This window comes from Neofelis nebulosa, chromosome 4 (genome assembly GCF_028018385.1).
Source record: "Neofelis nebulosa isolate mNeoNeb1 chromosome 4, mNeoNeb1.pri, whole genome shotgun sequence".
NCBI lineage: Eukaryota > Metazoa > Chordata > Mammalia > Carnivora > Felidae > Neofelis > Neofelis nebulosa.
The window spans coordinates 411084-434814 of NC_080785.1; the positions used below are offsets into that span (position 1 = coordinate 411084).

The 23731-nt window shown below is 44.8% G+C and overlaps 1 protein-coding gene across 5 annotated transcripts in view; it reads left to right on the plus strand.

Annotated features, from left to right (window-relative positions):
* ESYT2 (extended synaptotagmin 2) overlaps positions 1 to 23731 on the plus strand; it is an 83451-nt gene that overhangs the window by 39730 nt on the left and 19990 nt on the right. For 3 of the 5 annotated variants that reach the window (XM_058723615.1, XM_058723616.1, XM_058723619.1), the window contains exons 7-14: positions 6401 to 6456; positions 12331 to 12451; positions 15949 to 16125; positions 17152 to 17234; positions 18659 to 18707; positions 19773 to 19862; positions 20530 to 20625; positions 22440 to 22541. In XM_058723615.1, coding sequence (XP_058579598.1) covers positions 6401 to 6456; positions 12331 to 12451; positions 15949 to 16125; positions 17152 to 17234; positions 18659 to 18707; positions 19773 to 19862; positions 20530 to 20625; positions 22440 to 22541 — 774 coding nt within the window. The remainder of the gene's footprint in view (positions 1 to 6400; positions 6457 to 12330; positions 12452 to 15948; positions 16126 to 17151; positions 17235 to 18658; positions 18708 to 19772; positions 19863 to 20529; positions 20626 to 22439; positions 22542 to 23731) is intronic. The other 2 variants (XM_058723617.1, XM_058723618.1) reach the window with 1 other exon arrangement.

Sequence of the window (23731 nt, forward strand, 5' to 3'; positions counted from 1 at the left end):
ATTCGGGTGGGTCTTAACAGCAGAAGTCAAGGTTTGGTAAACACAATAACTTAAGTGAAGGTTCTGGTAAGGGCTGGAACAAGCCAGTGTCTCCCCCTGACCCATGTCCTGGGAGCTGGCCACTCACACTAACACGACTGTTGTTGTAATTTCCTCAGGCACATGCGCATAGGGTCCCTTTGGTGTCCTCAGTTCTTTCTTTCCCTGGGGTACAGATTAGCCTAGAGTAAATCTAGGAGATGATCTGGGGCGTGCTGAGAATGCATTTATCCTAAGAGGGTCCTCCCAGCTAGCACACAGCATACATACTTTCTGAGTCTTTGTTTTCTTTTTTTTTTTTTTTAATTTTTTTTTCAAAGTTTTTTATTTATTTTTGGGACAGAGAGAGACAGAGCATGAACGGGGAAGGGGCAGAGAGAGAGGGAGACACACAGAATTGGAAACAGGCTCCAGGCTCCGAGCCATCAGCCCAGAGCCTGACGCGGGGCTCGAACTCACGGACCGCGAGATCGTGACCTGGCTGAAGTCGGACGCTTAACCGACTGCGCCACCCAGGTGCCCCCTTCCTGAGTCTTTGAACCACAGATTGTATTTCTCCATCTGTAAAAATGGAAATAACATCTTCCTTTTACAGTGATTGTGAGAAGAACTTGAGTCCTGTTAGCTACAACTCCAGCAACTGAGATCCCTTAATCGAAGGAGGGGAAAAAAGGAAAGCCTTTATTTAAGTGAAATTAGTGTGTATTTGTCTCTCTCAAAACCTACTGGAATGCAGAGCTTGAAAACCTTTGTGACTCTCATCCGTGCCTGTTAGGCCTTTGCTGCATGCTCTCTCCCCTCTGAGACCACCTTCCTCGGGTCCTCCCGTCCACAGGCCAGAAACAAGGCTGCCAGTATACTCAAGAGGCAGTGCTCCCCTTCCTGGCTCCCCTTCCCTGTTCTGTCTGGGTCAGATACAGACCCATGGCCCAGCTGGGAGGAGGAACGTTGCAGTGTATGAATCAGGCTCCTGGAAGCCAATTCCTGCAGCCCTGTGTGGAAAGGAAGGGCTGGGCAGGCATGCCCACTAGAGTCCACCGGACAGGAGAGGGTCCCAGACTTAGAGCACACATCAAGTCACTTGGGAGCTTTGAGGGTATTTGTCCTGGCGGGTGTTCTCCGAGTGTCTTCTTGGATCTCTGCTTTGATACCTTTCGTTGTTTTGGATAGTCTAGCCCTACCCCCAGTAGTTGGGATGAGGGAGCTCCCCATTGCCCTCATCTGTCCTGAGTCTTGGGGCTGGCCCTCTTTCAAGTGATCTCGCCTTCTCATGCGCGTCTTTGTTGGATCTTACGCAGGAGTGAGTGCGCACACCTACCTCCAGCAGTACAGGGTCTAATGGTCAGGGCCTGGGATGGTGTCCTGTGCTCCTCAAGACACAGCGCGTGTTTTCTTCTCGCCCCCCAGCTGCAGTGAGCCTTCAGCTGTGTGTCCCTCCTCCCAGTGGCTTCTCTTCCTTACAGCGGAAGGTGGCGTTTGTGTCTCCTGAAGCAGCCGCTTCCTCCGTGGCCTCACCCCTGCAAGAGACGCTCTCCCCAGTCTCTGCAGCACACAGGCACTGCTCTGCCCACAAGTGGGTTGCAGATGCCCCGTGTCTGGATTTACTCTGGCTCACCTGAACTGGCCTTTAACAGTCAGGATCTAGCTGGAACCTCTCAGTTGCCCTGTGGTACCTCAGCCACACTCGGAGTCTCCCAAAAGGAAGGGCTGGTGGCCCTGTCACCTCAGCTGTCTGGCACATTCAACAGTGATGCTCTTTGCAGTTTTCGACATCCTGGAAAGAGCATCACCTCGGGGAATCTGGAAGTCCCAGGAGTAACAAAATAAGGAGAACATTCTTGACTTGACCATCAGTGAAAACTGACTAACTGAAAAACTCTGGAGAGGAGCGGGAGGCACCAGTCTGTATTTTATCAGGCTTCCCAGATGATTCGTGGTCTGTACTGTACAACTTAGTGCACCTAGAACACTGGCATATAGTAAGTGTGAAATCAGTTGACTGTATGTTTTACTGCATCCATCAGCCCATGCATTTCTGGAAAAGCAGAGAGGAGAAAGGCATGTCTGTGGTTTTCATGACATAAGCAGATTGGTTTGTGTCGTTCCAGTGGAACTGGAACCACGTTACTGATCCCGTTTCTCCTAGAAGAGTGACAGCAGCCCAAGAGAGTGATTGGGAAATCTGTCCCACTGGCTCTTGAATTTCTCCCAGAGAGCTTAGTCGTCCCAGGGCAGGGGCAGGGCGGGGCGGGGCGGGGCAGGGCGGGGGCCACGACCTGGGTCCCGGCCCTCTCGTGGCTGCCTTCTCAGCCCTCACACTCACACGTGGGTTCACGCTCACACTTGTTCTCACACACACGTTCTCACACATGCTCATTCTGACACACGCTCACGTTCTCACACGTGCCTTCACACTCACACTTGTTCACATGTACACGTTCTCACACTCGTTCTCTCACATGCTCGTTACCTTGCACTCGTTCTCACATACACGCACACTCGTTCTCATGTACACTTCTCCCCACATGCTCATTCTTACACATGGTCTCAAACGTGTGTTCACACTCACTTGTTCTCATGTATGTTCATTCTCACATGTGTTCTCACATTCGCATTCACACTTACACTTGGTCTCATGTACACTCATTTTCACACTCATTCTCATGCTCATTCTTACATGTTCTCAAACATGCTTACTCTTTCTCACACTTGTTCTTATACACACATTCTCACACATGCGTTCACACTCACTTGTTCTTGTGTCCATTCATTCTCACACATGTGCTCGTTCTCATGCTTGTTCTTACACACGCATTCTCACGTGTTCACACTCTCACATGAGAGAGTTCTTTCACATGTGTACATTCATTCTCATGCACTTGTTCTCTCACACTCATTCTTACACATGCACATATTCTCATATGCTCCCATGTTCGCACATAGACTTGTTCTCACACAGGCGTTAATTCTCTTACACACTTATTCTCTGGTACACTCATTTAAAAAAAATTCTTTTTAATGTTTATTTTTTCTTGAGAGAGACAGTGTAAGCAAAGGAGGGGCAGAGAGAGAGAGAGAGAGAGAGAGACACAGAATCTGAAACAGGCTCCAGGCTCTGAGCGGTCAGCACAGATCCCGACGCGGGGCTCGAACTCACCGCGAGATCATGACCTGAGCTGAAGTCAGACGCTTCACTGACTGAGCCACCCAGGCGCCCCTCTGATAACACTCATTTTTACACATCACTCACAAGTCACGTGCTCATTTTCTCACACAAAAGTTCTCCCTCCCCTCTCTTACTCCTTCCTCCTCTGTGGCTCTGGGCTCTTCCTGTCCCTGTCTCCCCTGTGTTCAAGGATACGACAGCCCATCCTTCAGGCCCTTGAAAGGGCCCCTTTCCTGGGGGCTTGTGTCTTGCATTCACATCCCTTCTCAAACCCAGCTGAATCCTGCCCTTCGTGAATCCTGTTCCTGCCTCCCTGGTGTTTTCTTTCTCTGAGCTTGAGTAACATTTAAATGCATCTCATGGTTTGTTGGGTTTTTTTTTAACGTTTTATTTATTTTTGAGACAGGGAGAGACAGAGCATGAACAGGGAGGGTCAGAGAGAGGGCGACACAGAATCTGAAACAGGCTCCAGGCTCTGAGCTGGTAGCACAGAGCCCGACGCGGGGCTCGAACTCACGGACCGCGAGATCGTGACCTGAGCCGAAGTCGGCTGCTTAACCGACTGAGCCACCCAGGCGCCCCCATCTCATCATTTTGACAGGGGTCATGAGAGTAAGCCGTCTGTCACCTGATGTTTTATAATCTCTAGTTTTTTTTTAAATATTTTTTAATGTTTATTTGTTTTTGAGAGAGAGACAGAGCATGAGCGGGGGAGGGGCAGAGAGAGAGAGGGAGACACAGAAACGCAAGCAGGCTCCAAGCTGTCAACACAGGGCCCAGCGTGGGACTCGAACCCACAAACTGCGAGATCATGACCTGAACGGAAGTCTGATGTCAACTGACTGTGCCACCCAGGCGCCTCTATAATCTCTAGTTTTAACGTCGCTTCCAGGGGACCCATTAATCTTTGGATGTTTCCCAAGCTTTCTGATTGAACAACATGCCCCAGGCTCATTAGTCTGGAATCAGCTGTTTCTTCAGAATCCCTTGGAAAATGTGTTTAGAGGTCATGATCAGGGCGCTGGCCACTGCCCGTTGCCCCACTGCCATTTGCTTCTGCACCTGTTCTTTCGGTGGGGGATGGGCACCCAGTATGAGGGGATGGATGGGGGAGGCGCCAGCATGAGTTTATATTGGTAGTTGCAATAAATTTGTATTTCATTTCTCTTACTCTGAAAAATAGTTTTTCAGTGCTTCTTAAATCGTTTTAAGTTTTGGTCTGTCCGAAACAAACTTTTGACTCTTCTGGTTCACACTTGTTTATAACTATCCACTTCCCAAAGGGATTTGAGAAGTTTTATTGCTGCAGCTATATGGGTAATTGAGATCATGCCATTTCTTATAGTATTTCTTCCACAAATATAAAGCACAGGTCAGTGTTTCTAATCAAGCTTTTTTTTTTTAACCTGTCTATATCCACTAAACGGAATCTTTTTTTTTTTTTTTAATTTTAACGTTTATTTATTTTTCAGACAGAGAGAGACAGAGCATGAATGGAGGAGGGTCAGAAAGAGAGGGAGACACAGAATCCAAAACAGGCTCCAGGCTCCGAGCGGTCAGCACAGAGCCTGACGCGGGGCTCGAACTCACGGACCGTGAGATCATGACCTGAGCCAAAGTCGGACGCTTAACCGACTGAGCCACCCAGACGCCCCCGGAATCTTTTTTTTTTTTTTAATGTTTTTATTTTACTTTTGAGAGAGAGAAAGCATGAGAAGGAGAGGGGCAGAGAGAGAGAGGGGGCGACACAGAATCCAAAGCAGGCTCCAGGCTCTGAGCTGTCAGCACAGAGCCCAATGTGGGGCTCGAACCCACAAACTGTGAGATCATGACCTGAGCTGAAGTCAGAAGCTTAACTGAACTACCAGGCGCCCCTGAATGGAATCTTATCTTAGCCAACTATGTAAGAATTATTCTAACTAAATACCCAAATACCCACTAGAGAAATGAGCAAAATAAGATACAAGTAATGAATGGATAGAACGTGTTCCGCTAATATCAGGAAAATGCAAATTAAAACAGTGATAAAGTACCATTTTTTTAACTACCAGGTGGACTGACTTTTACTGTCGGTTTTTGATGAGGGTAAAAAGAAAGAACATTTTATACATTTTGGGCGGGAATTTAAATCAGTACAGCATTTTTTTCTTTAGGGCAACTGGGTAGCATCTATCAACAAAAAATGAACATATGGGGGCACCTGGCTGGCTCAGTCAGTGGGGTGTGCGACTCTTGATTTGCGGGATGTGAGTTCAAGCCCCACATTGGCTATGGAGGTTATTTTTAAAAAATAAAAATCTTTGGGGCACCTGGGTGGCTCAGTTAAGCATCTGATTCTTAATTTCAGTTTAGGTCATGATCTCACGACTCGTGGGATTGAGCCCTACATCGGGCTCTGCACTGACAACACAGATCCTGCTTGGGATTTTCTCTCTCTCTCTCTCTCTCTCTCTCTGCCCTTCCCCTGCTCGTGCTCCCTCTCTTTCTCAAAATAAACTTAAAATTTTTTTTTTTAAATAAAGGAATTTAAAGTAAAATAAAATCAAAATTTTTTTAAAAATGAGTGTATATCTTTGACCAAAACTTTCACGTTTTACATGCTAGTCTACATATGCTATAACAACACGTATGTGGGGCGCCTGGGTGGCGCAGTCGGTTAAGCGTCCGACTTCAGCCAGGTCACGATCTCGCGGTCCGTGAGTTCGAGCCCCGCGTCAGGCTCTGGGCTGATGGCTCGGAGCCTGGAGCCTGTTTCCGATTCTGTGTCTCCCTCTCTCTCTGCCCCTCTCCCGCCCGTTCATGCTCTGTCTCTCTCTGTCCCAAAAATAAATAAAAAACATTAAAAAAAAAAATTTTAAAAAAAAGAACACGTATGTAAGATTTTCACTGAATCATAACTTATAATAAAAGAGAAATTATAAATACTCTAAGTGCTCATCAATAGGAAAGTTATATAAATTATTATTCGATTTTACTGGAGGAAACTGATAGTATCTAAAAGCAAAACAAAAAAAGAGATGGTTCTCCAGGTACCAATAAAGGACAGTGGCTTTGATTTTTCCCAAGCAAAAAGCAAGGTAAGGTGTAGGACAGTATTACGTACTACCTCATTTTGTTTATAAAGACACCTGTATGATTTGATAATTGGAAATAATCTGGATACTTAATATTTTTGCCCTTTCTTTTTTAAAACAGCTGATAGAAATTAATTGGACAGGACTGACGAATCTTCTCGATATCCCTGGATTAAAGTAAGTATGATGTCATGGCCTATGGTTAGCTTGTTTATGATATAATGTGCAGTTCTAGTGTCATGGGAATAACACAGAACGGGTAAGGCCTGCGTCCAAGGCTGACTCTGAGCCTTTTCATAGGCTCTCACATGTGACTCAGGTGAAGAGACTCAGATTCCTAAGACCTGCGTCTGAGGCATGGGGACCAAGTGAGTGAAAGGGGAGTGGATGAGAGTGTTAGACTGGGTCCCTCACCCTTCATTTTACTTTTTACTCATCATGAGGCATCTTTCCAGCTTTGGTGGGTTTGTTTTTTTTATTTTTTTACTTTTTTTTTTTTTTTTTTAAGTAGGCTCCGTGTCCAAAGTGGAGCTTGAACTCATGACCCTGAGATTAAGAGTCACATGCTCTACCAACTGAGCCAGCCAGGTGCCCCAAGTCCCCAAGTGTTGGTGTTTTAGAAAAGTAGCAGCCTTTTAATAACTTGTAAGTTAATTTTTAAATTTGGTTTTTATTATTTTCCCAGAAAAATAAAGGAAACTTCAAAAATGAGTATATATTATAAAACTAGCCTTCTGGGTTGTTTTCAGGCTGTGCTGTTGCCTTCCGTTCCTCCAGCATCCCCTCCCGGAAGGCAGGTGTAGGCACTGGCCTGGGTGTGAGAGCTGAGAAACCTGGAGTTTCTGCCTTGTGTCCCTGGGAGTCCTTCGTTATTCTGTAGCAGTCTCATATTTAAAACATGAGGGAATTTGGGGCACCTGGGGGGCTCAGTCGGTTAAGCATCCAACTTCAGCTCAGGTCATGATCTCACAGTTCATGGGTTCGAGCCCCACATGTGGCTCTGCACTGACAGCTCAGAGCCTGGAACCCACTTCAGATTCTGTGTCTCCCTCTCTCTCTGCCCCTCCCCCACTCATGCTCTGTCTCTCTCTGTCTCAGAAATAAACATTAAAAAATTTTTTTATAAACATGAGGGAATTTGCCTAAAACAAGCTTATGAAACTGTGAAGGGCACATTCCTGCTGTGAGGGAAATGAAGACTTCCTCATTGGGTCACAGCCATCTGTCTTATCTAATGGAAGGCAACTGTTTGTGGCAAACCTGTTGTTGCCAAGCAGAAGGTTCTAGAATCCTGCCTTTGCTATTTACTTTTGTATTTTAGGGTTGCACTATATCACTTATTGGTTACAGTTACATATGTTCCTGGTAGATAACGATTTAATGTGTTTTTTTTTCTAAAATAACTCAGAAGTTAAAATTTTTTTTCTATTCCTGTGTGTTTGTTTATGCCCCTAAAATGGTAATTGGAAAGAACTTTATTTTGTTTCATTATCAGGGAAAAGTTAGGACTTTAATAAAGTGAGGCATAGTGGGGCACCTGGGTGGCTCAGTCGGTTGAGTCTGACATCGGCTCAGGTCATGATCTCACGGCTTGTGAGTTCGAGCCCTGCGTCGGGCTCTGTCCTGACAGCTCGGAACCTGGAGCTGCTTTGGATTCTGTGTCTCCCTCTCTCTCTGCCCCTCCCTTGCTTGTGCTCTGTCTCTGTCTCTGTCTCTCTGCTCTCTCTCAAAAATAAGTAAACATTTAAAAAAAATAATAATAAAGTGAGTCCTAATAATAAAAATCTTTTTTAGGTACTGTGGTTTTATGGATCTAGAAAATACTGTTACTTTAAAAGATCTTTGCAAAGAACAGACAACTTTAAGAGTTCTTGAAGTATTCATTAGGATTCTTGTTTGCAAGCAGCAAAGCCAACTCGAGTGGTCTTAAATAAAAAAGTAAATAAACGAGCAGGGGACGCCTGGCTGGCCGTCAGAGAAACATGTGACTGTGGATCTCGGGGTTGTGAGTTCGAGCCCCACATTGGGTGTAGAGATTGCTTAAGTAAATAAACCTTAACAAATAAAGCAAATGAGTAAATAAATACTGTTTTTTAAGACAACTTGCTCATGTATCCAGCCAGTGAGTATTGAGTGCCTGCCATGAGCCAGCCACTGCTGTTAGTGCCGGAGTGTAGCTGTGAGCAGAACAGCCACACTCCTGTCGTGGAGCTCCACTTCCAGTGGCTCCTTCCCAGCCCCTGTCGCTGGGCAGGCTGGAGCATTGTGTGCATGAAGTCAGGCAGGTGTTAGTGTCCAAGTGATGCCCTAAGCGCTCTCTGTCCCAGTCGTGACTCTGCTGTTCTCTGCATGGGTTTGTCATCGGGCAGGCTCTTGCTGTGAAGTCGCAGCTCCTCTGTTCTTCATGCTTAGCAACTTCAGTCTAAAAAGAACCTCCCGCTGGTTCCGGCACGAGTTCCAGGGCTGATTTCTGTTTGTCCACCCATCCTTGGACAGATCCTGATGACCAGGTCTTCTGCCTGCTCCCAAAGGAGGAAGAGAGGACCAGGGTGAGGGGCTGGGGGCAAGCAATGGAAGAACCTGCCCCAGACCTCTCATCCGGGCGGACAGATGCTAGGCAGCCAGCAAAACAACAGATCGCTGTTGCCATTTAGTGTGGAAAATGTGTTCTCCTTTGTATATCATGGGAGGGCTGAAATAAACACAGCCTTGTCCAAAGCAGCTACCCTGTAAATAGCATCATATTAGTTGCCTTACAGGGTGAGCCAGAGGGCGTGTTTTGCCTTGGCAAGCCTGCAGCTGGGGCAAGTCAGTCCCAAATCATTTATTTAGAAGAGAGATACAGGCGCACCTGGCTGGCTCAGTCAGTAGAGCATGATTCTTGATCTTGGGGTTGTGAGTTCAAGCCCCATGTTGGGTGTAGAGCCTACTAAAAAATAAGAGGTGCCTGGATGGCTCAGTTGGTTGAGCATCTGACTTCAGCTCAGGCCATGGTCTCATGGTTCGTGAGTTCAAGCCCCGTATCACGCTCTGTGCTAACAGCTCAGAGCCTGGAGCCTGCTTAGGGTTCTGTGTCTTCCTCTCTCTCTGCCCCTCCCCTGCTGGTGCATGGTGTGTCTGTCTGTCTGTCTGTCTGTCTCTCTCTCTCTCTCTCTCTCTCTCAAAAATAAACATTAAAAAAATACTTAATAAAAAATAAAAAGGGAGATCTGTATCACACACATGTCTGTACACATTGAGATACATATATACATATACTCCATTTTATTTAATGATTTTTTTTTTTTTTTTTTTTTTGTCAGAGAGCATGAGTGGGGGAGAGGGGCAGAGGGAGAGTGAATCCTGCGTAGGCTGCACGCTCAGCGTAGAGCCTGACATGGGTCCCGATCCCACAACCCTGGGATCATGACCAGAGCCAAAATCAAGAGTTGGTCACTCAAGATGATTGAACCACCCAGGCACTCCTAATTAATGACTTTATATGTAGATAGGTTCTCTTCATATAGTAATAGCTTTAACTATTTTATGTATAGAATTTTATGCACGAGACACACAAAATACATACTTATACTTAGTATTTAGAGAAATACATTTATCATTAAAAATATATACTCATGTATATTAGAAGTATAGAGGGAAATACCATTCAGAAACAAAGCCATGGGACACCTGGGTGGTTCAGTCAGTTGAGCGTCCAACTCTTGATTTTGGCTCAGGTCATATCCCAGAATCGTGGTATTGAGCCCCACATCGGGCACCGTGCTGGGCATGGAGCCTACTTAAGATTCTCTCTCTCCCTCCCTTTGCCCCTTTCTTCCTTTCACATGCTCTCTCTCAAAAAAAAAAAAAGCTATGGTATAAAAGGAATATATAAAAACATCTTTTTAAGTAAAATTGTGTATTCATATATAATATATATAACTTATACATAATTCTGTAAAATTTATATAATATACAACATTCTGTATTTGTATTTTGTATTTATATAATATTTTGTATTTTATGTTATAAAAGTAAATAGTAACTTTGAACCTAATATAATGAAATCTCGCCTTGAGCATTATAAAATGAACCTCTACATGCTGTATTCATTGATTATGAAAACAAAAGGTATCATAAGATAATAATGCTTGAATTGCTGCGCTTTAGCTTATATTTTGACTATCCCCACATGCTCCAACGAAGAGCCCTACAGGGATCCTAAGGAATGAGAATTAGGATAGAAACAAAAGTGAGGTAAAGAGGCAGCAGTTCCAAAGGACAAAGAGGACTGGACACGATAGGAAGCCCTTCCAGTGTGACAAGATTGTGACAGCAGCCGGGACAAGCAGAGGGGCAGCCGGGAGCAGCACCCCAGCTCGGGAAATTCTGGAGGAGCCTGGACATGTGCACTGGGGGATAGAAAGGAGAGCAGGGGTGAGGCACCAGGGTGGGCCTTCTGCCACTTTCCTGGGTGCTGGGCCGGAGTCTGCACAGCTGGGCGGCTGGTGAGCGGTCGGCCTGCCACCATAGCAGCTAGGGGATTCTTAAAATTTTTTTTTTTTTTTAACGTTTTTTATTTATTTTTTTGGGACAGAGAGAGACAGAGCATGAACGGGGGAGGGGCAGAGAGAGAGGGAGACACAGAATCGGAAACAGGCTCCAGGCTCCGAGCCATCAGCCCAGAGCCCGACGCGGGGCTGGAACTCACGGACCGCGAGATCGTGACCTGGCTGAAGTCGGACGCTTAACCGACTGCGCCACCCAGGCGCCCCAAAGGGGATTCTTGAAAGCAAGTCGTCATCAAAGGGCTCTCTGCTTCAGCAGATTTTTCTCAGTAGAAACAAAACCAGTATTTTGGAGGGGGCGGGGGATGCCTGAAGTAAGAAGTGCTCCAGCATCCAAGCCCCGAGGACCACCTCACACCGCTGCGTAGCAAACACGTATCCGGTGTCTGCCGCCTGAAACCCTCTGAGTCTCTGTGGCGTGTTAACGTCTGATTAGCCGACCTTTTCAGAGAGTTGTTGTCCGTGTTGTCTGTGGGGTTGTGGGTTTTCAGTCCTTTTTCCATCATGAATGGAAACGTTCTAAGTAAGGTAAGCCCTGTGCCTCGTCGTTGTATTTGGATGCCCAGCTTGCAGTGAACATTCAGTTTTTATTACTCACTGAACAACAGTGACTTCCACTCTGTCCCAGTGGTTGTTTTTATATGTACGGTTACTTTACACATTTATGTTAATAATTGTAACACCTGAAAAGTCCTCGCAATGTGTAAAACTCTCTTAAAAACTTTTCAGTTCTGGTTAAAGGTGTTCTTCCATAGCAATGAAACTTCATTTACATGCGCTTTCAAAAATGTTGTCACATACATACTGCTTAATCCTCAAATTTATCCCAAAGAGTAGGCAAAAATATATCAAAAGTACATTTGTTTCTTTATCCTCCACAGCTTTATACATATTACTGAGTTCTCTGGGCAGTAGTTAATTCAAAATTATTACAGTGGTGAGTACCCAAATACAGTGTGAAGAGAATAAACTGTAAATTCTTCTACTTCTTTGGGACCTATGGACATATAATGAGAGAGAAATTTAATGTTAGAAACATGGAATGAGTAGATGGATGTTTGTTATGGTATTCTCTGCACTTTTGTGGATGTTTGAAATATGCTAAAAAAAAATTTAATGTATCTTAGTATTAGGTCAATGATAAAGTTACATAGAATGTATGAAACATTTAGAATATGATGAAATGTAGCCAGAATATATTACCTTGTGTTTTCAGCTCTACTCAACTATATATCTCAGCTATACATGCACACGCACACACGTGTGTGTGTGTGTGTGTGCATGTTTGTGTACATACACATATACATCCCACATAATGGTCACCATAGCCATATCACAGCTACTGCCTTAAAATGCTTGTTTTAAAAACTGTTTTGGAGAAATTCGACAACTCCAACCCTGTAAATGGGATATTAGATCGTGTTTGTGCTTAAGTTTGCTATTAAAGGCAAGACCTACTATTGATGTGCCTGATAGTTGTTCTTTTTTATTGCCCTCCTGATAGTGGTCTGTCAGATACCATCATTCTGGATATAATATCAAACTATCTGGTGCTTCCCAATCGGATCACCGTTCCTCTTGTCAGTGAAGTTCAAATAGCACAGTTGCGGTTTCCTATACCAAAGGTAAGTATGCCTGCGCCCCTGTTAGCACTTGGGTGTAGATATGGGACGGCCTGTCGCATATTTGGGTGTTGTAACTTGCTGTGGTTCTCTTAGCAGTGACCTTGCCACATGGATCTGGATGTGATAGTTTGGCCTGTCACAGTTCTTGAGGGATTGGCTAAGGTACATCACAGAAACTTCAGGGCAATTCTTAATCCTCAGCCGTGAACATCCAAGGTGCTTATAGGGATTTAATCCTGCAAATGCTATTCTGCAAGTCCTAAAGGACAGCTGTGACAACTTAGTTGTCATCTCAGAAAGCATATACTATTTGTAATAACAGAATCTAAGAGCCTAGTACGTGATGGGAACTTTGTGTAACGACTGGCACACGTTTTCTCTCAGAGATGAGAATATGGTCATCTCGAACCCTTGAATAAGTTAGCGTGGCAGAAGCAGTGCTGCTCTTACCAACTGCCCTGGATGAAATGGGAAGGCAGGCCTGGGTCTCAGAGCACAGCCCTCGGGCTTAATAGCAGCTTTGCTCTTGGGGTATATTACTTGGCATGTGTGGACCTCGTTTCTTCAACTATAAATTGGGGATGGTGCCTAGCACAGAGCTAGGTCACAGATACTGGAGTCACCTTCATTTGAGTAGACTAAGCAGCCTCATCCCACAACTGAGAACTTGCCGGTCAAGGACCTAGAATTCCCTCTAATGGTCAGACACGTGCTTGGAGTGGATAGGCCCTCACAGGTTAGTGAGAACTGTTAATCTTAAAGGTAAAACCCCCGGTTATTTTACCAGCAAAAATGGGTTTCTTCAGGAACGGCGGAGAATTGCAGTCTGGGACAATTAAGCTGTGGCAAAACCACAGGTGATTCTGCAGAACAGAGGAGAGGAGGCTCTTTCACAGAGGAAAGGGGGAGCCGGGAGGGGCCGCTATAAACTAAAAGCCCATTGGGGTCAACTGGGAGCCCGAAGTGTGGTGGCGGCTCATGAGCTGAGCTGTCGCCAGGGCAGGAGGAGACCTTCCTTCCTCCTGCCGGGCTGGCAAAATAGTATCACGTGGAAGGTGCATCTCTTCCCGTCGGGTCTGCAGTGGACAGTGGAGTGGTGGTGCCTGAGCCCTCCCAGTGCTGGCCTCCCGACCCCATTCTAAAGGTTTCCTTTAATTAATTTTCACAGAGCTTTTCCTGCTTGGTCCTTACCCCCATCCATGTAGTCTGTCTGCACTCCTGTCTGTAATGAGTGTGACACTGATGCACACAGGACAGCTGATTTTTTTTTTTTTAATGTTTACTTATTTTTGAGAGAGAGGGAGAGACCCAGAACATGAGCAGGGGAGGGGCAGAGAGAGAGGGAGACACAATCTGAAGCAGGCTCCAGGCTCCGAGCTGTCAGCACAGAGCCCGATGCAGGGCTCGAACCCAGAACTGTGAGATCGTGACCTGAACCAAAGTCAGACACTTGACTGAGCCGCCCAGGCGCCCCAAGTTGATTTTACTCAACAGAAGGTGTGGGATTGGTCCTCTTTCAGTGGAGGTGTTTTGTTCAGTGTTCTTCCTGAAGTGGACAGAGACAGCCTTTCCCTGATGTTTGTTACATTTTTGTAGTTAAGCTGGATCTCTGTAACAGTGCACAAATCCTCAAACACCTATAAGCTTTCTTATATTTTTTAAAAGTACCAACACCCCAGCTAATTGGTGCCCAAACTAGTTATAACATGGGCATTCAGGTTTAATGGAACACTACATATGAGAAATGTCGTTTTTCTTTAATTTACGATTTTCATCTCTGAAAATGCAAGAATTCTTTTCCATGTAGAAATCCTCATGCTCCTTTGCGTCTTATACTTTTTATTCTCTGAGCATGGTGAGTACTGAAGCCGCACCCAAAGCCAGCCTTCCTTAACCTTGGGCTTAAGAGCCAGCACTGCTTAAACATGTTGCCAGATTTTCTAAACTTTACACACAGGAAAATGTAAACAGAAAATTCTCTAAGTTTTAAAAGTGTATTTATCTGTAAAAATGCATGTCTTCCTAGCTGATGGGGTCAGGAATATTGCCCAGTGATTTTAAAAGCGTTTGTTTAAGGGGCGCCTGGGTGGCTCAGTCAGTTAAGCGTCCGACTTTGGCTCAGGTCATGATCTCATGGTTCATGGGTTCAAACCCCATGTTGAGCTCTGTGCTGACAGCTCGGAGCCTGGAGCCTGCTTCGGATTCTGTGTCTCCCTCTCTCTCTGCCCCCCCCTGCTCGTTCTCTCTGTCTCTGTCTCAAAAATAAATAAACATTCAAAAAATTCTATTAAAAAAAAAAAAGCGTTGTTTAAAGAGAGGAGAATGCTGCTCCGTGTTAACTTTACCACCATCGTTTGCCTTGAAAGAAGTGTGAATGGATATTTTTTATTTTACGTATTAAACAACATTTTAGGAAAAGAAAACTGTTTAAAGTCTGTGAGTAAATGTGTGTTTCAGACTTTCAGTTTCTTCTCTATAAACTACATTTAATGACATACAGCTGACCCTTGAACGGCATGGGTGTGGGCACCGACCCCTGTGCAGAAAGTCGGCATGATTTCTGACTCCCCCAGAACTGCACCAACAGCCTGCTGTTGACCAGATACCGTACTGATTACATGAGCATTTAACACGTATTTTATATGTTCTATGTATTTTATTCTGTTTTCTTAAAATGAAGTAAGCTAGAGAAAAGAAAGTGTTACTAAGAAAACTATAAGGAAAAGAAAATACATTCATAGCATTTTACTGTATTTAGTGAAAAAAATCCTGGGTGCCTCGTGGCTCAGTTGGTTAAGCATCTGATTTTGGCTGAGGTCATGATCTCACAGTCTGTGAGTTCCAGTCCCGCTTTGGGTGAGCTCGAGCCCCTCTTTTCTCTCTCTCCCTCTTCCCCTCCCTCCCTCTTCCCCTCCCTCCCTCCCTCTCTCTCTCCCTTTCTCTCTGCCCCTTGCTCACTTGCACCCTCTTTCTCTCTCAAAAAAAAAAAAAAAAAAAATGCACGTTTGAGTGGATCTGCACAGTTCAAACCTATGTGGTTCCAAGGCCGACTGTATTTCATAGGGTTGTTCTAAAACTGGAAGTAATCATTGCATATGAAGGGCTTAGTACCACGTCTGAGACATCCTATGTTAGTTACCAGTTACGGTAGCACCGAGCCATAGGGCTGTGTTGGTGACCCGTAAGGCTCTGTAACTCGGGCTCCTCGGGCTCCTGGAGCACAGTGTCACCGTGGGGCCACCGACTCCCACCTCGTTCTCCCTGGTCTGGTCTCCCGACTGAACATAGTACCACTCCAGTGCCGTCATCTGGTGCTGCTTTAGTTTTTCCTCAGCGCTGCCACCTGCGTGCTCCAGGTTTACTTTCTGCTTTGCCGCACGACAAGAGGGTCTTTGTTTTGTTCCCTTCCGTCCTGTTGTTAGGACGGTGAGTGCACACAGCGTTGTTCCCTGTCACGTGAACCAGTGAACAGTCCACGGGTTCTCCTTTTCTCTCAGGGTGTCCTAAGGATACATTTTATCGAAGCTCAGGACCTTCAGGGGAAAGATACTTACCTTAAGGGACTCGTCAAGGGAAAGTCGGACCCCTATGGGATTATTCGAGTCGGCAACCAGATCTTCCAAAGCAAAGTCATCAAAGAGAACCTCAGTCCGAAGTGGAACGAGGTATACGAGGTAAGATGTGCCCAGTGGTGTCGCCTGGCTTCTCCAAATTCTGAGTCCGCTCCTGTTAACACAGGCGTGTGGTTGGTGTAGAGGCTAATTTAAATCCTTTTTGCTTTAATTTCCCATCTTTAAAAAGAATTGCCCCCTTCCGCCCCTTCCTCACAATATCGTTGTCATGCCGACACATAAACGACACATAAATTTTAAACCTTGGTGACGTGAAACCATCGCAATACGTAATTGGCAGAATGTTTTTCATGTGAAAAATGTTTTATGTGGTTAACATATGTAAACATACAAATACGAGGTTAATTATGTATCATTTTGTAAATTCTCATTTAATACATCTGGACATCTCTACATGTTAGTAAATACAGATGGACCCGATTTGTGATTGCCATTCACTTCTTTACCCAAAAGAGATCTTGACTATTCATTCCAGCATTAGAACCGCTGTTGTAACAATGTCATAGGAATATATTTTTCTTCACTTGAGCAAGTTTTCTCCAAAGAAGCTCGTCAAGGTGTCATTGCTGCGTCATGAAGTACAATTTGAGTAAAGGAGTGATACATTTTTGCAGAATTGTCCTTCGGAACAGTTGTGTGGCTTATACGTCACCAGCTTCCCATCCTTCCGGTCCAGGCTGTTGCCGGATGGCTTAATCTCTGAGTGGTGGTACTTGGGTCACTAGTAGTTATCCCAAGAACAGGACTTGAACACAGCCACTTCAGGGCTAGTAAGGTGTGCTAACCTGTTCTGTTTGTGGGTGCTGTCTTGTGACCTCCTTCCTGAGCGGTGGAACTTGACTCGGTGAGACTAATCCCAGGTAACTGGAAACACAGTAGACTATGTGGGCAGATGTTTCAAAATGATCTCCCACGGAGAAGCGTATGTGGTTTGACAATGAGAAAATGTAAGTGCTTAACCACTTAATAAGAGAAAACTAGTACGGTGCTCTTTACCATAATCCTCATATTCAGCAGGTGCCGACGTTAGTAAAAATGTAAGATAACTACCACTCGTTATTTTTTCAGGCTTTAGTCTATGAACATCCCGGACAGGAATTAGAGATTGAGCTCTTTGACGAAGACCCGGACAAGGATGACTTCTTAGGAAGGTAAACCCTGAGGCGAGGAGAACACTGTTCCCAGTAGTCACACTTAAAACTACCGCAGCTTTGAAAAATAGGTGTATGTGTATGTAACGTGTATTGTTAAGTGGCTCTTAGATACAACATTTGTTTCACTTTAGACTTCTTGAGGTATGTTTTATTTCTCTCGTATTTAAGTATAAGAAGGAAAATTCTAGATCTACGACCATCACAGCAACCACTAGCTGTGTGTAGCTATTTAAATTAATTGATTAGAACTAAACAAAATTTGAAATTCGCTTCAGTGGTTGTACTCGGCCCCATTTAAGTGCTCATAAGCCACATCAGAGCGTGGCCCCAAAGGCCAGTGCAGCTCTCCGGCTTTCACGCCACACAGGCAGCTCCCCTCTAGGGTGTAGAAATGAGGTTTTAAACGTTTTCAGTTTGTCGAGTTTTTTAGGGAGCAGGGGGGATAGTAATTTACATTGTGCCTACACATTGGAAAAATAAATACTGATTTGTATGCTTAAATTGAACCACCGGTACAGCTGAAGAAATGAGCTCTTAGAAAAATACATCTAAACCTAATCTTTATTATTTAGCTGAATTTCTTGTGGCCAACAAGATACGGGTATAGATGACATTGGACAGACTTGGCCTCATCAAGAAGGACCTGTGTATTCTGTGACTTCAGAATTCATTCCTGAGCTGGTTTAACAAGGGGCGACTGAAATATTGTAAGCAGGGCAGTAAACAGATCAATTTTGCATTTTAGTAGAGCCACTGTGTGGCTTAGAGTGGCGGGGACTGAGACTGGGGACTATGGTGATAGACCAGGAAAGAGCTGTGAGGGTCTGACCTGGGGTAGGGGCAGGAGGAGGGGTAGCTACGAGCGAAAATAGGAGCGGACTTCTCCCACCCTCGTCATCTCTGGCTTCCGGGGGGAGTGCCACACTTTGCCGTAGAGCAGGGTGTTTAGGGGAAGAAGGGGCTCTGGGAGATGACTGAGCCAGAGGCCTCTGTGGGGCTCCAGATACTTGATGGTCCAGAGCTGAGGAGTGACGATGGGAAGGCTGTAGTGACGGACAGCAGCACCAAAGGAGAGCTTGTCGGACAGGAAGGCTGAATATTTCCACACATTTTTGGCGTTTTCATATTCTGTAAATAGCTACATTATAGGGAAGACCACATTTTTTACAACTGTCATCCTGGCTTGGCCAGACTGAGGGTCCTGACCTCCCAGAGACTCACCCCCCCCGCTTGTCCCTTACTTCCCTTCATAGTTTTGAGATAAACCTGAGGAAGCTTCCGAACGAAGTCTGTCTGTTGATAAACTCTAGCATTTTGATGCATGTCTGTGTACTTTCTCGTAGACAAATGTTTAAGGTTATTTCAGTGTGTTAAGAAGTATGTTTCTGTATTCTAAAGTTGTTGTGTTGTTATTTCCATAGTCTTATGATTGATCTTATTGAAGTTGAAAAGGAGCGCCTTTTAGATGAAGTAAGTTTTCTCTGAGTTCTTGTTCCATTTCACGGCCAGTGACAGACCTGCTGCCCGTCCCCACTGTGTTCCGAGAACCGAACGGTCACTTCACAAACACTGAGAACTTAGGCCCTTCAGTGTTAGCAAAGTGAAAAGAAAGAAGTTTGACAGCCCAGTCAGATGGTATGTATTGAGAGCCCAGCATATGTTAGAAATTCACGAGTACAAGCACGACACTCTGGGAGTCAGGGCACAGGCCTGTGAGAAGCTTCCTAAAAGTGGGCTTTCAAGGCGCTGGAGGTGTAACAGCTAGGACTGTGCGGTCGAGGAGAAATTGTCACATGAGCGCCGCCTACAAACGCAGTGGGAACTCACAAGCAGACACTGCTTTCAAGCAGGACATTGCCATCAGAATAAAAAGCGTTAAAAGCGAGGAAAATTTTGAGATGGCTTCTAAAAGATGGGTGTGATTGGGACAAGCAGGACATAAGGAAGCAAATAAATGTTGAGATCCACTGTTCCAAAGTAACACATTCTCCTTCCTGTGCACTTGTGGCAGCCCCTTAACGCCGAGTATTTGGGGACTAGCTTTGATTAATTGCTTTGTGATCTTTAAGCTGAAACAGCTGGATACTCTTTTATTGAGAAGTATACAGTGGTGAATAAAAACAAACGTGAATTTGATATTGAAATTCAGTGTTTGGTATCCATGTTGTATTATCTCTTGGCCCATAAATTCTATTCAGGTCCATACATAGAAGCCCTATGGTGCTGGACAGGACTGGAGCACGTCGGAATCCTTGTGTGTCCATTAGGGATGAAAACAGTGTTTACTCCACCATGGTTTTGTTAGGGTTCAGTGAGGTAATGTTAGTGAAGCCTTCAGCACCCTCCCTGGCCAGGCTCCAGCGGCTGCTCTCTGGGGTCGTCAGCTCATTAGAGATCGGGCAGGACTCCGTCCTTCAGCAGTAATCAGAAACAGTCAGTGCCTCCCAGGGAGCGGCTCGTAACACTTGTGGAAACTGCTTGACTGGAAAGTCTGACTCAGGAGAGCTGTTGTGAACGTTCACATTCTCTCTTCAGTGGTTCACCCTGGACGAGGTCCCAAGAGGAAAGCTGCACTTGAAACTGGAGTGGCTCACGTTGATGCCAAATGCTTCAAACCTCGATAAGGTGCCGTGATGGAGTGTTTCCCCTGACAGCTGAGATTAGAATCTCTAGACTGCATGGCTACTTGGCTTACAAAAATTACAGCAGTGGTTTTGATTATTGTGCTCTAAGTCACTACAGTTGCATCAGGGGTAAATTAAAGGTACCGGAATGTTTTAAAAGAAGGATTTATAGGTCCTTCCCACCTGCTTTACGAGATCTTCACGTTTTGTGCTTGATATACTTTGGGGGTCTGGCGAGCCGCAGATCACCTGTGCTTTATTTAATTGATTTGTGTAGATTTTTTTTTTTAATTTTTTTATGTTTCTGAGACAGACACAGAGCATGAGTGGGGGAGGGGCAGAGAGAGAGGGAGACACAGAATCTGAAACAGGCTTCAGGCTCTGAGCTGTCGGCACAGAGCCCGACGCGGGGCTCGAACTCACAAGCCGTCGGATCATGACCTGAGCCAAAGTCAGAGGCTCAACCGACTGCTCACCCAGTCGCCCCTGATTTGTGTAGATTGTCATTAAAATATATTTAGTGTTTTCATTCTCTCTGTGTTGCAGATATTGGATGGTTTATTTCACCACCTTTCTTATTTTCTTGAGCATTACAGACATAATCAGTAGAAGTACTCTAAAATCTTCTGGAAACACGCCTGCTGAGGCTTTTTGTCCTTTCCTTGTAGGTGCTGACAGACATCAGGGCTGACAAAGGCCAAGCCAATGATGGTCTTTCCTCTTCGTTGCTGATCTTGTATTTGGATTCAGCAAGGAACCTTCCGGTAGGTAATGCCATGGGAGCTCCCTTGGGTGCCCGTTTTCTGGCAGTAGATCTTGTGTTGAGCCACACCGTGTCACCAGTATTGCTCCCAGGAGAACAGCAAAGGGGAGGGGTCAGTGTGCATTTGCTTCATGAGTGTAATTTATGTTTCTGCATCTTACTGATTGTCCAGAATGTTCAGAGTTATCTTTACTCTGACATGCTTTATGAAGAAATCTCCATTACATAAGGAAAGGATGTGCCTGGTAGTTAGGGAAGAAGATACTCCGTAGAAAATCACTAATTATTAAAATGGAGTTCCCTAGGGATGGACATTGTCTTCTCTGGCATGGGAATAAAACAAAGCAGCTCTGTCCACGGCCCCAGAGTCCACTCTGGCTGTGGCGTGGCAGGACGGCCGGTGGGCAGCCTGGTAGGACAGGCGCTGGCTGGAGCCCCTGGTGCCCTGTCCCCGCTTGGCTCCCACGGCCCGGAGGGAGAGCCCCTGCTTGTTTGCATCAGAACTGTTTGCTCTTAGAAAACACTGTGAAGTGCAGCTTTTATAGGTAATGACCACCGCTGTGGGGAAGAAAAATCCCACCGTTCTGTTCATGTGAAGTCTCACGGGATCCTCCACCACCGTACTTTAAATCCACTATTTCGGGTAATGTGATCATTATATAAATGTTACATTGTTTTGATCACTTTTTTTGAGTGCCAGTTCCCATACCCAGCGGATGGTCATTCCTGCCTTCTTTCACTGTGTTAAACACCAGACCAGTTCTGTTGAGGTTTGCAGGCTGTTTTCCTGCTAAGCCTGTAATAAGTGCTCATCCATCCCGGCGCATTTGCATGTAGTCTCCCTGTGTCCTCTCCTTGTTGGCATCGACGTGGTGGAGACAGACGAGAAAGCAGAGTGTTTACTGCCCTTCACAGTTTGCATCCAAGTGTCTCACGTCAGACTGTCCTCGTCTCACCTCCCCGCGGAAGCCCACGGAGTGCACACCCCACTTCTCCTCCAGTGCCTTTCAAGCTCTGAAAATTGCACTTTACTTGCACTTAGCTCAAAGCAAAGTAAATGTACTTTGTGCATCCCTGTGTTTTAGTTAAGGTTTTTGACAAAATGTAATTGATCTCTTTTTATACTGGGAAGATGTAGTTGAACACTGTGTAATTATATGCAACTGTACTCTTTCTTTCAGTGAAGGTTTCTTGACTAATTTTAACTTCATAAATTCTTAATTTTTCTTAAAATGTTACTTAACCTTTTGGCCAGTCTTCCAGTTCAAACTCTGACTTTTTCCGTTAACGATCTCAATTTGGGGAAAGTTGTTTTGTTGTTATTTAACCTTCCTGCAGAATTTCTCATACAGTAGAACTTTCTGGTTTTTAATCACAGTAATGTTTGTTTTACAGTCTTTTATAATGCCTGATGGAAGTGAATTTGTTATATATTTTAGGATACGGAGAATAGTATTAAGTGAATTGGCAAGAAAGAATTAGGCCTCTTTCGAAGTGTGTATTTTGTCATTAAATTGAAATTTGAGTAATACCACGTAAGCAAAACAAAAGCAAAAATGAATTTATTAACCTTTTATTAAAATGGCACTCTGTGCATGAAGTATGCTCTGTGTGTCAGAGGCAAAGGATCTTTGCAAAACCGCTGCCCTCTCGGGTGTTTAAGTTAAACAACAGCGTTTGCCCACCGGTTCTCCTGCGTTTCTGTGGGATGCTTTGACTCTGCCTTTTGCAATCCTGTTTATTAGTGCTTCTTGTGCGTTCACTGACCGCGGTCCACCATTCTTTGCTTTCTCCTCCTGTTTCCACTCTCCTAAGAGTATCTACGAGGGAAACTTTGGGTGTGGCTACTTAAAAGAGAGGCGAGCGTCGGGACTAGTGTTTTGTGAAAATACTACCTCAGTCTATAGAGCACTATTTGTGAGTTCTCCAGTGTTCTTTCTTCCTTTTGTTTTAATGGAGACTGCTAGAATGTGGGCTGGAACTCCTAATGCCATCTATTCAATGGTGGAATGATGTGGCATGCTTTTTTAATTTTCTTGCATGATTTCAGTTACTGTGCGTGTGTTTCTTTTGTGCTTGTTTTGTAAAAGTAACACTGCTGTAACCAACTTTGGTGACTACATCTGATGATGAGATGAACAAATCTGGTGAGTCGTGAAGAATCCTGACATTCCTAAGCTGCTACTGGCCCATAAAAAAAAAAAGATAAAAATTCTTCTGAGGGGAAAATGAAACCATAATAATTAAAGCCGATTTTCTGAGGGTTCATCTCAATGTGAGATGTAAATGTTTATTCGCAAGCTTTCAGAAAACGTCCTTAGATCTCCTTTTCCCTCCTGATGAAACACAGAAGTGTCAGAACTTGGCCTTCCTTGAAGTGCCAGCTGTACCTGTGGGGATGGTCGGTGAAGACGGATGTCCAGCTGTTGCCCTGGAAACGTGCCTTCTCCTCTTTTTAACCAGAGCTCCTAAGGGAGAACAAAATACATTGAGTTTATGATTCAGCCTCTTTTAAGGAACTTAAAGAATATCCAGGAGAGGATAACTGAGCATTTCTAACCCACTCATTTGGGAAGCTGACTTTGATCTTCTTACGTCTGTTTCCTGGGGTCTTGCTCTGGGGCCCTGATTCCTGGTACTACTGTTCTTGGTGCTTGTAGCAGACAGTTGTTTTTACTTGCTTTAGGGTCAAAGAAAGTCACCGATGGCTTAGTCATTAGTCTAGAAAGTTACTCTTTCTAGGCTGATTTAATTCAATAACTTAGTGAGATTCATAAAGTTCTTCAGCCCTTGAATCTAACAGTGGTAGTAATGCTTTGTGTTCTCGAAGAGATTTCATTTCTGTTTCCACGTGCACTTTCAGTGTATTCTTATCAAAGAAGGGTGGGGCAAAAGTTGAATAATAGGTATTTTGCCCCATTTTATCCGTGAGGGACATTGAGACCCTGATGGGTTAGGTGAGCTGTTGAGAGTCACGTGGGTAGGAAATGGTAACCATGGTCTCCTTCCTCACTCTCCTTGCTTGTTGCTATTTGAGGTGTTTTCAAAGTCAAGATGAGGTCACTGGTACGTGTTGGCAAACATTCTCTATAACTCTCGAGTTATGA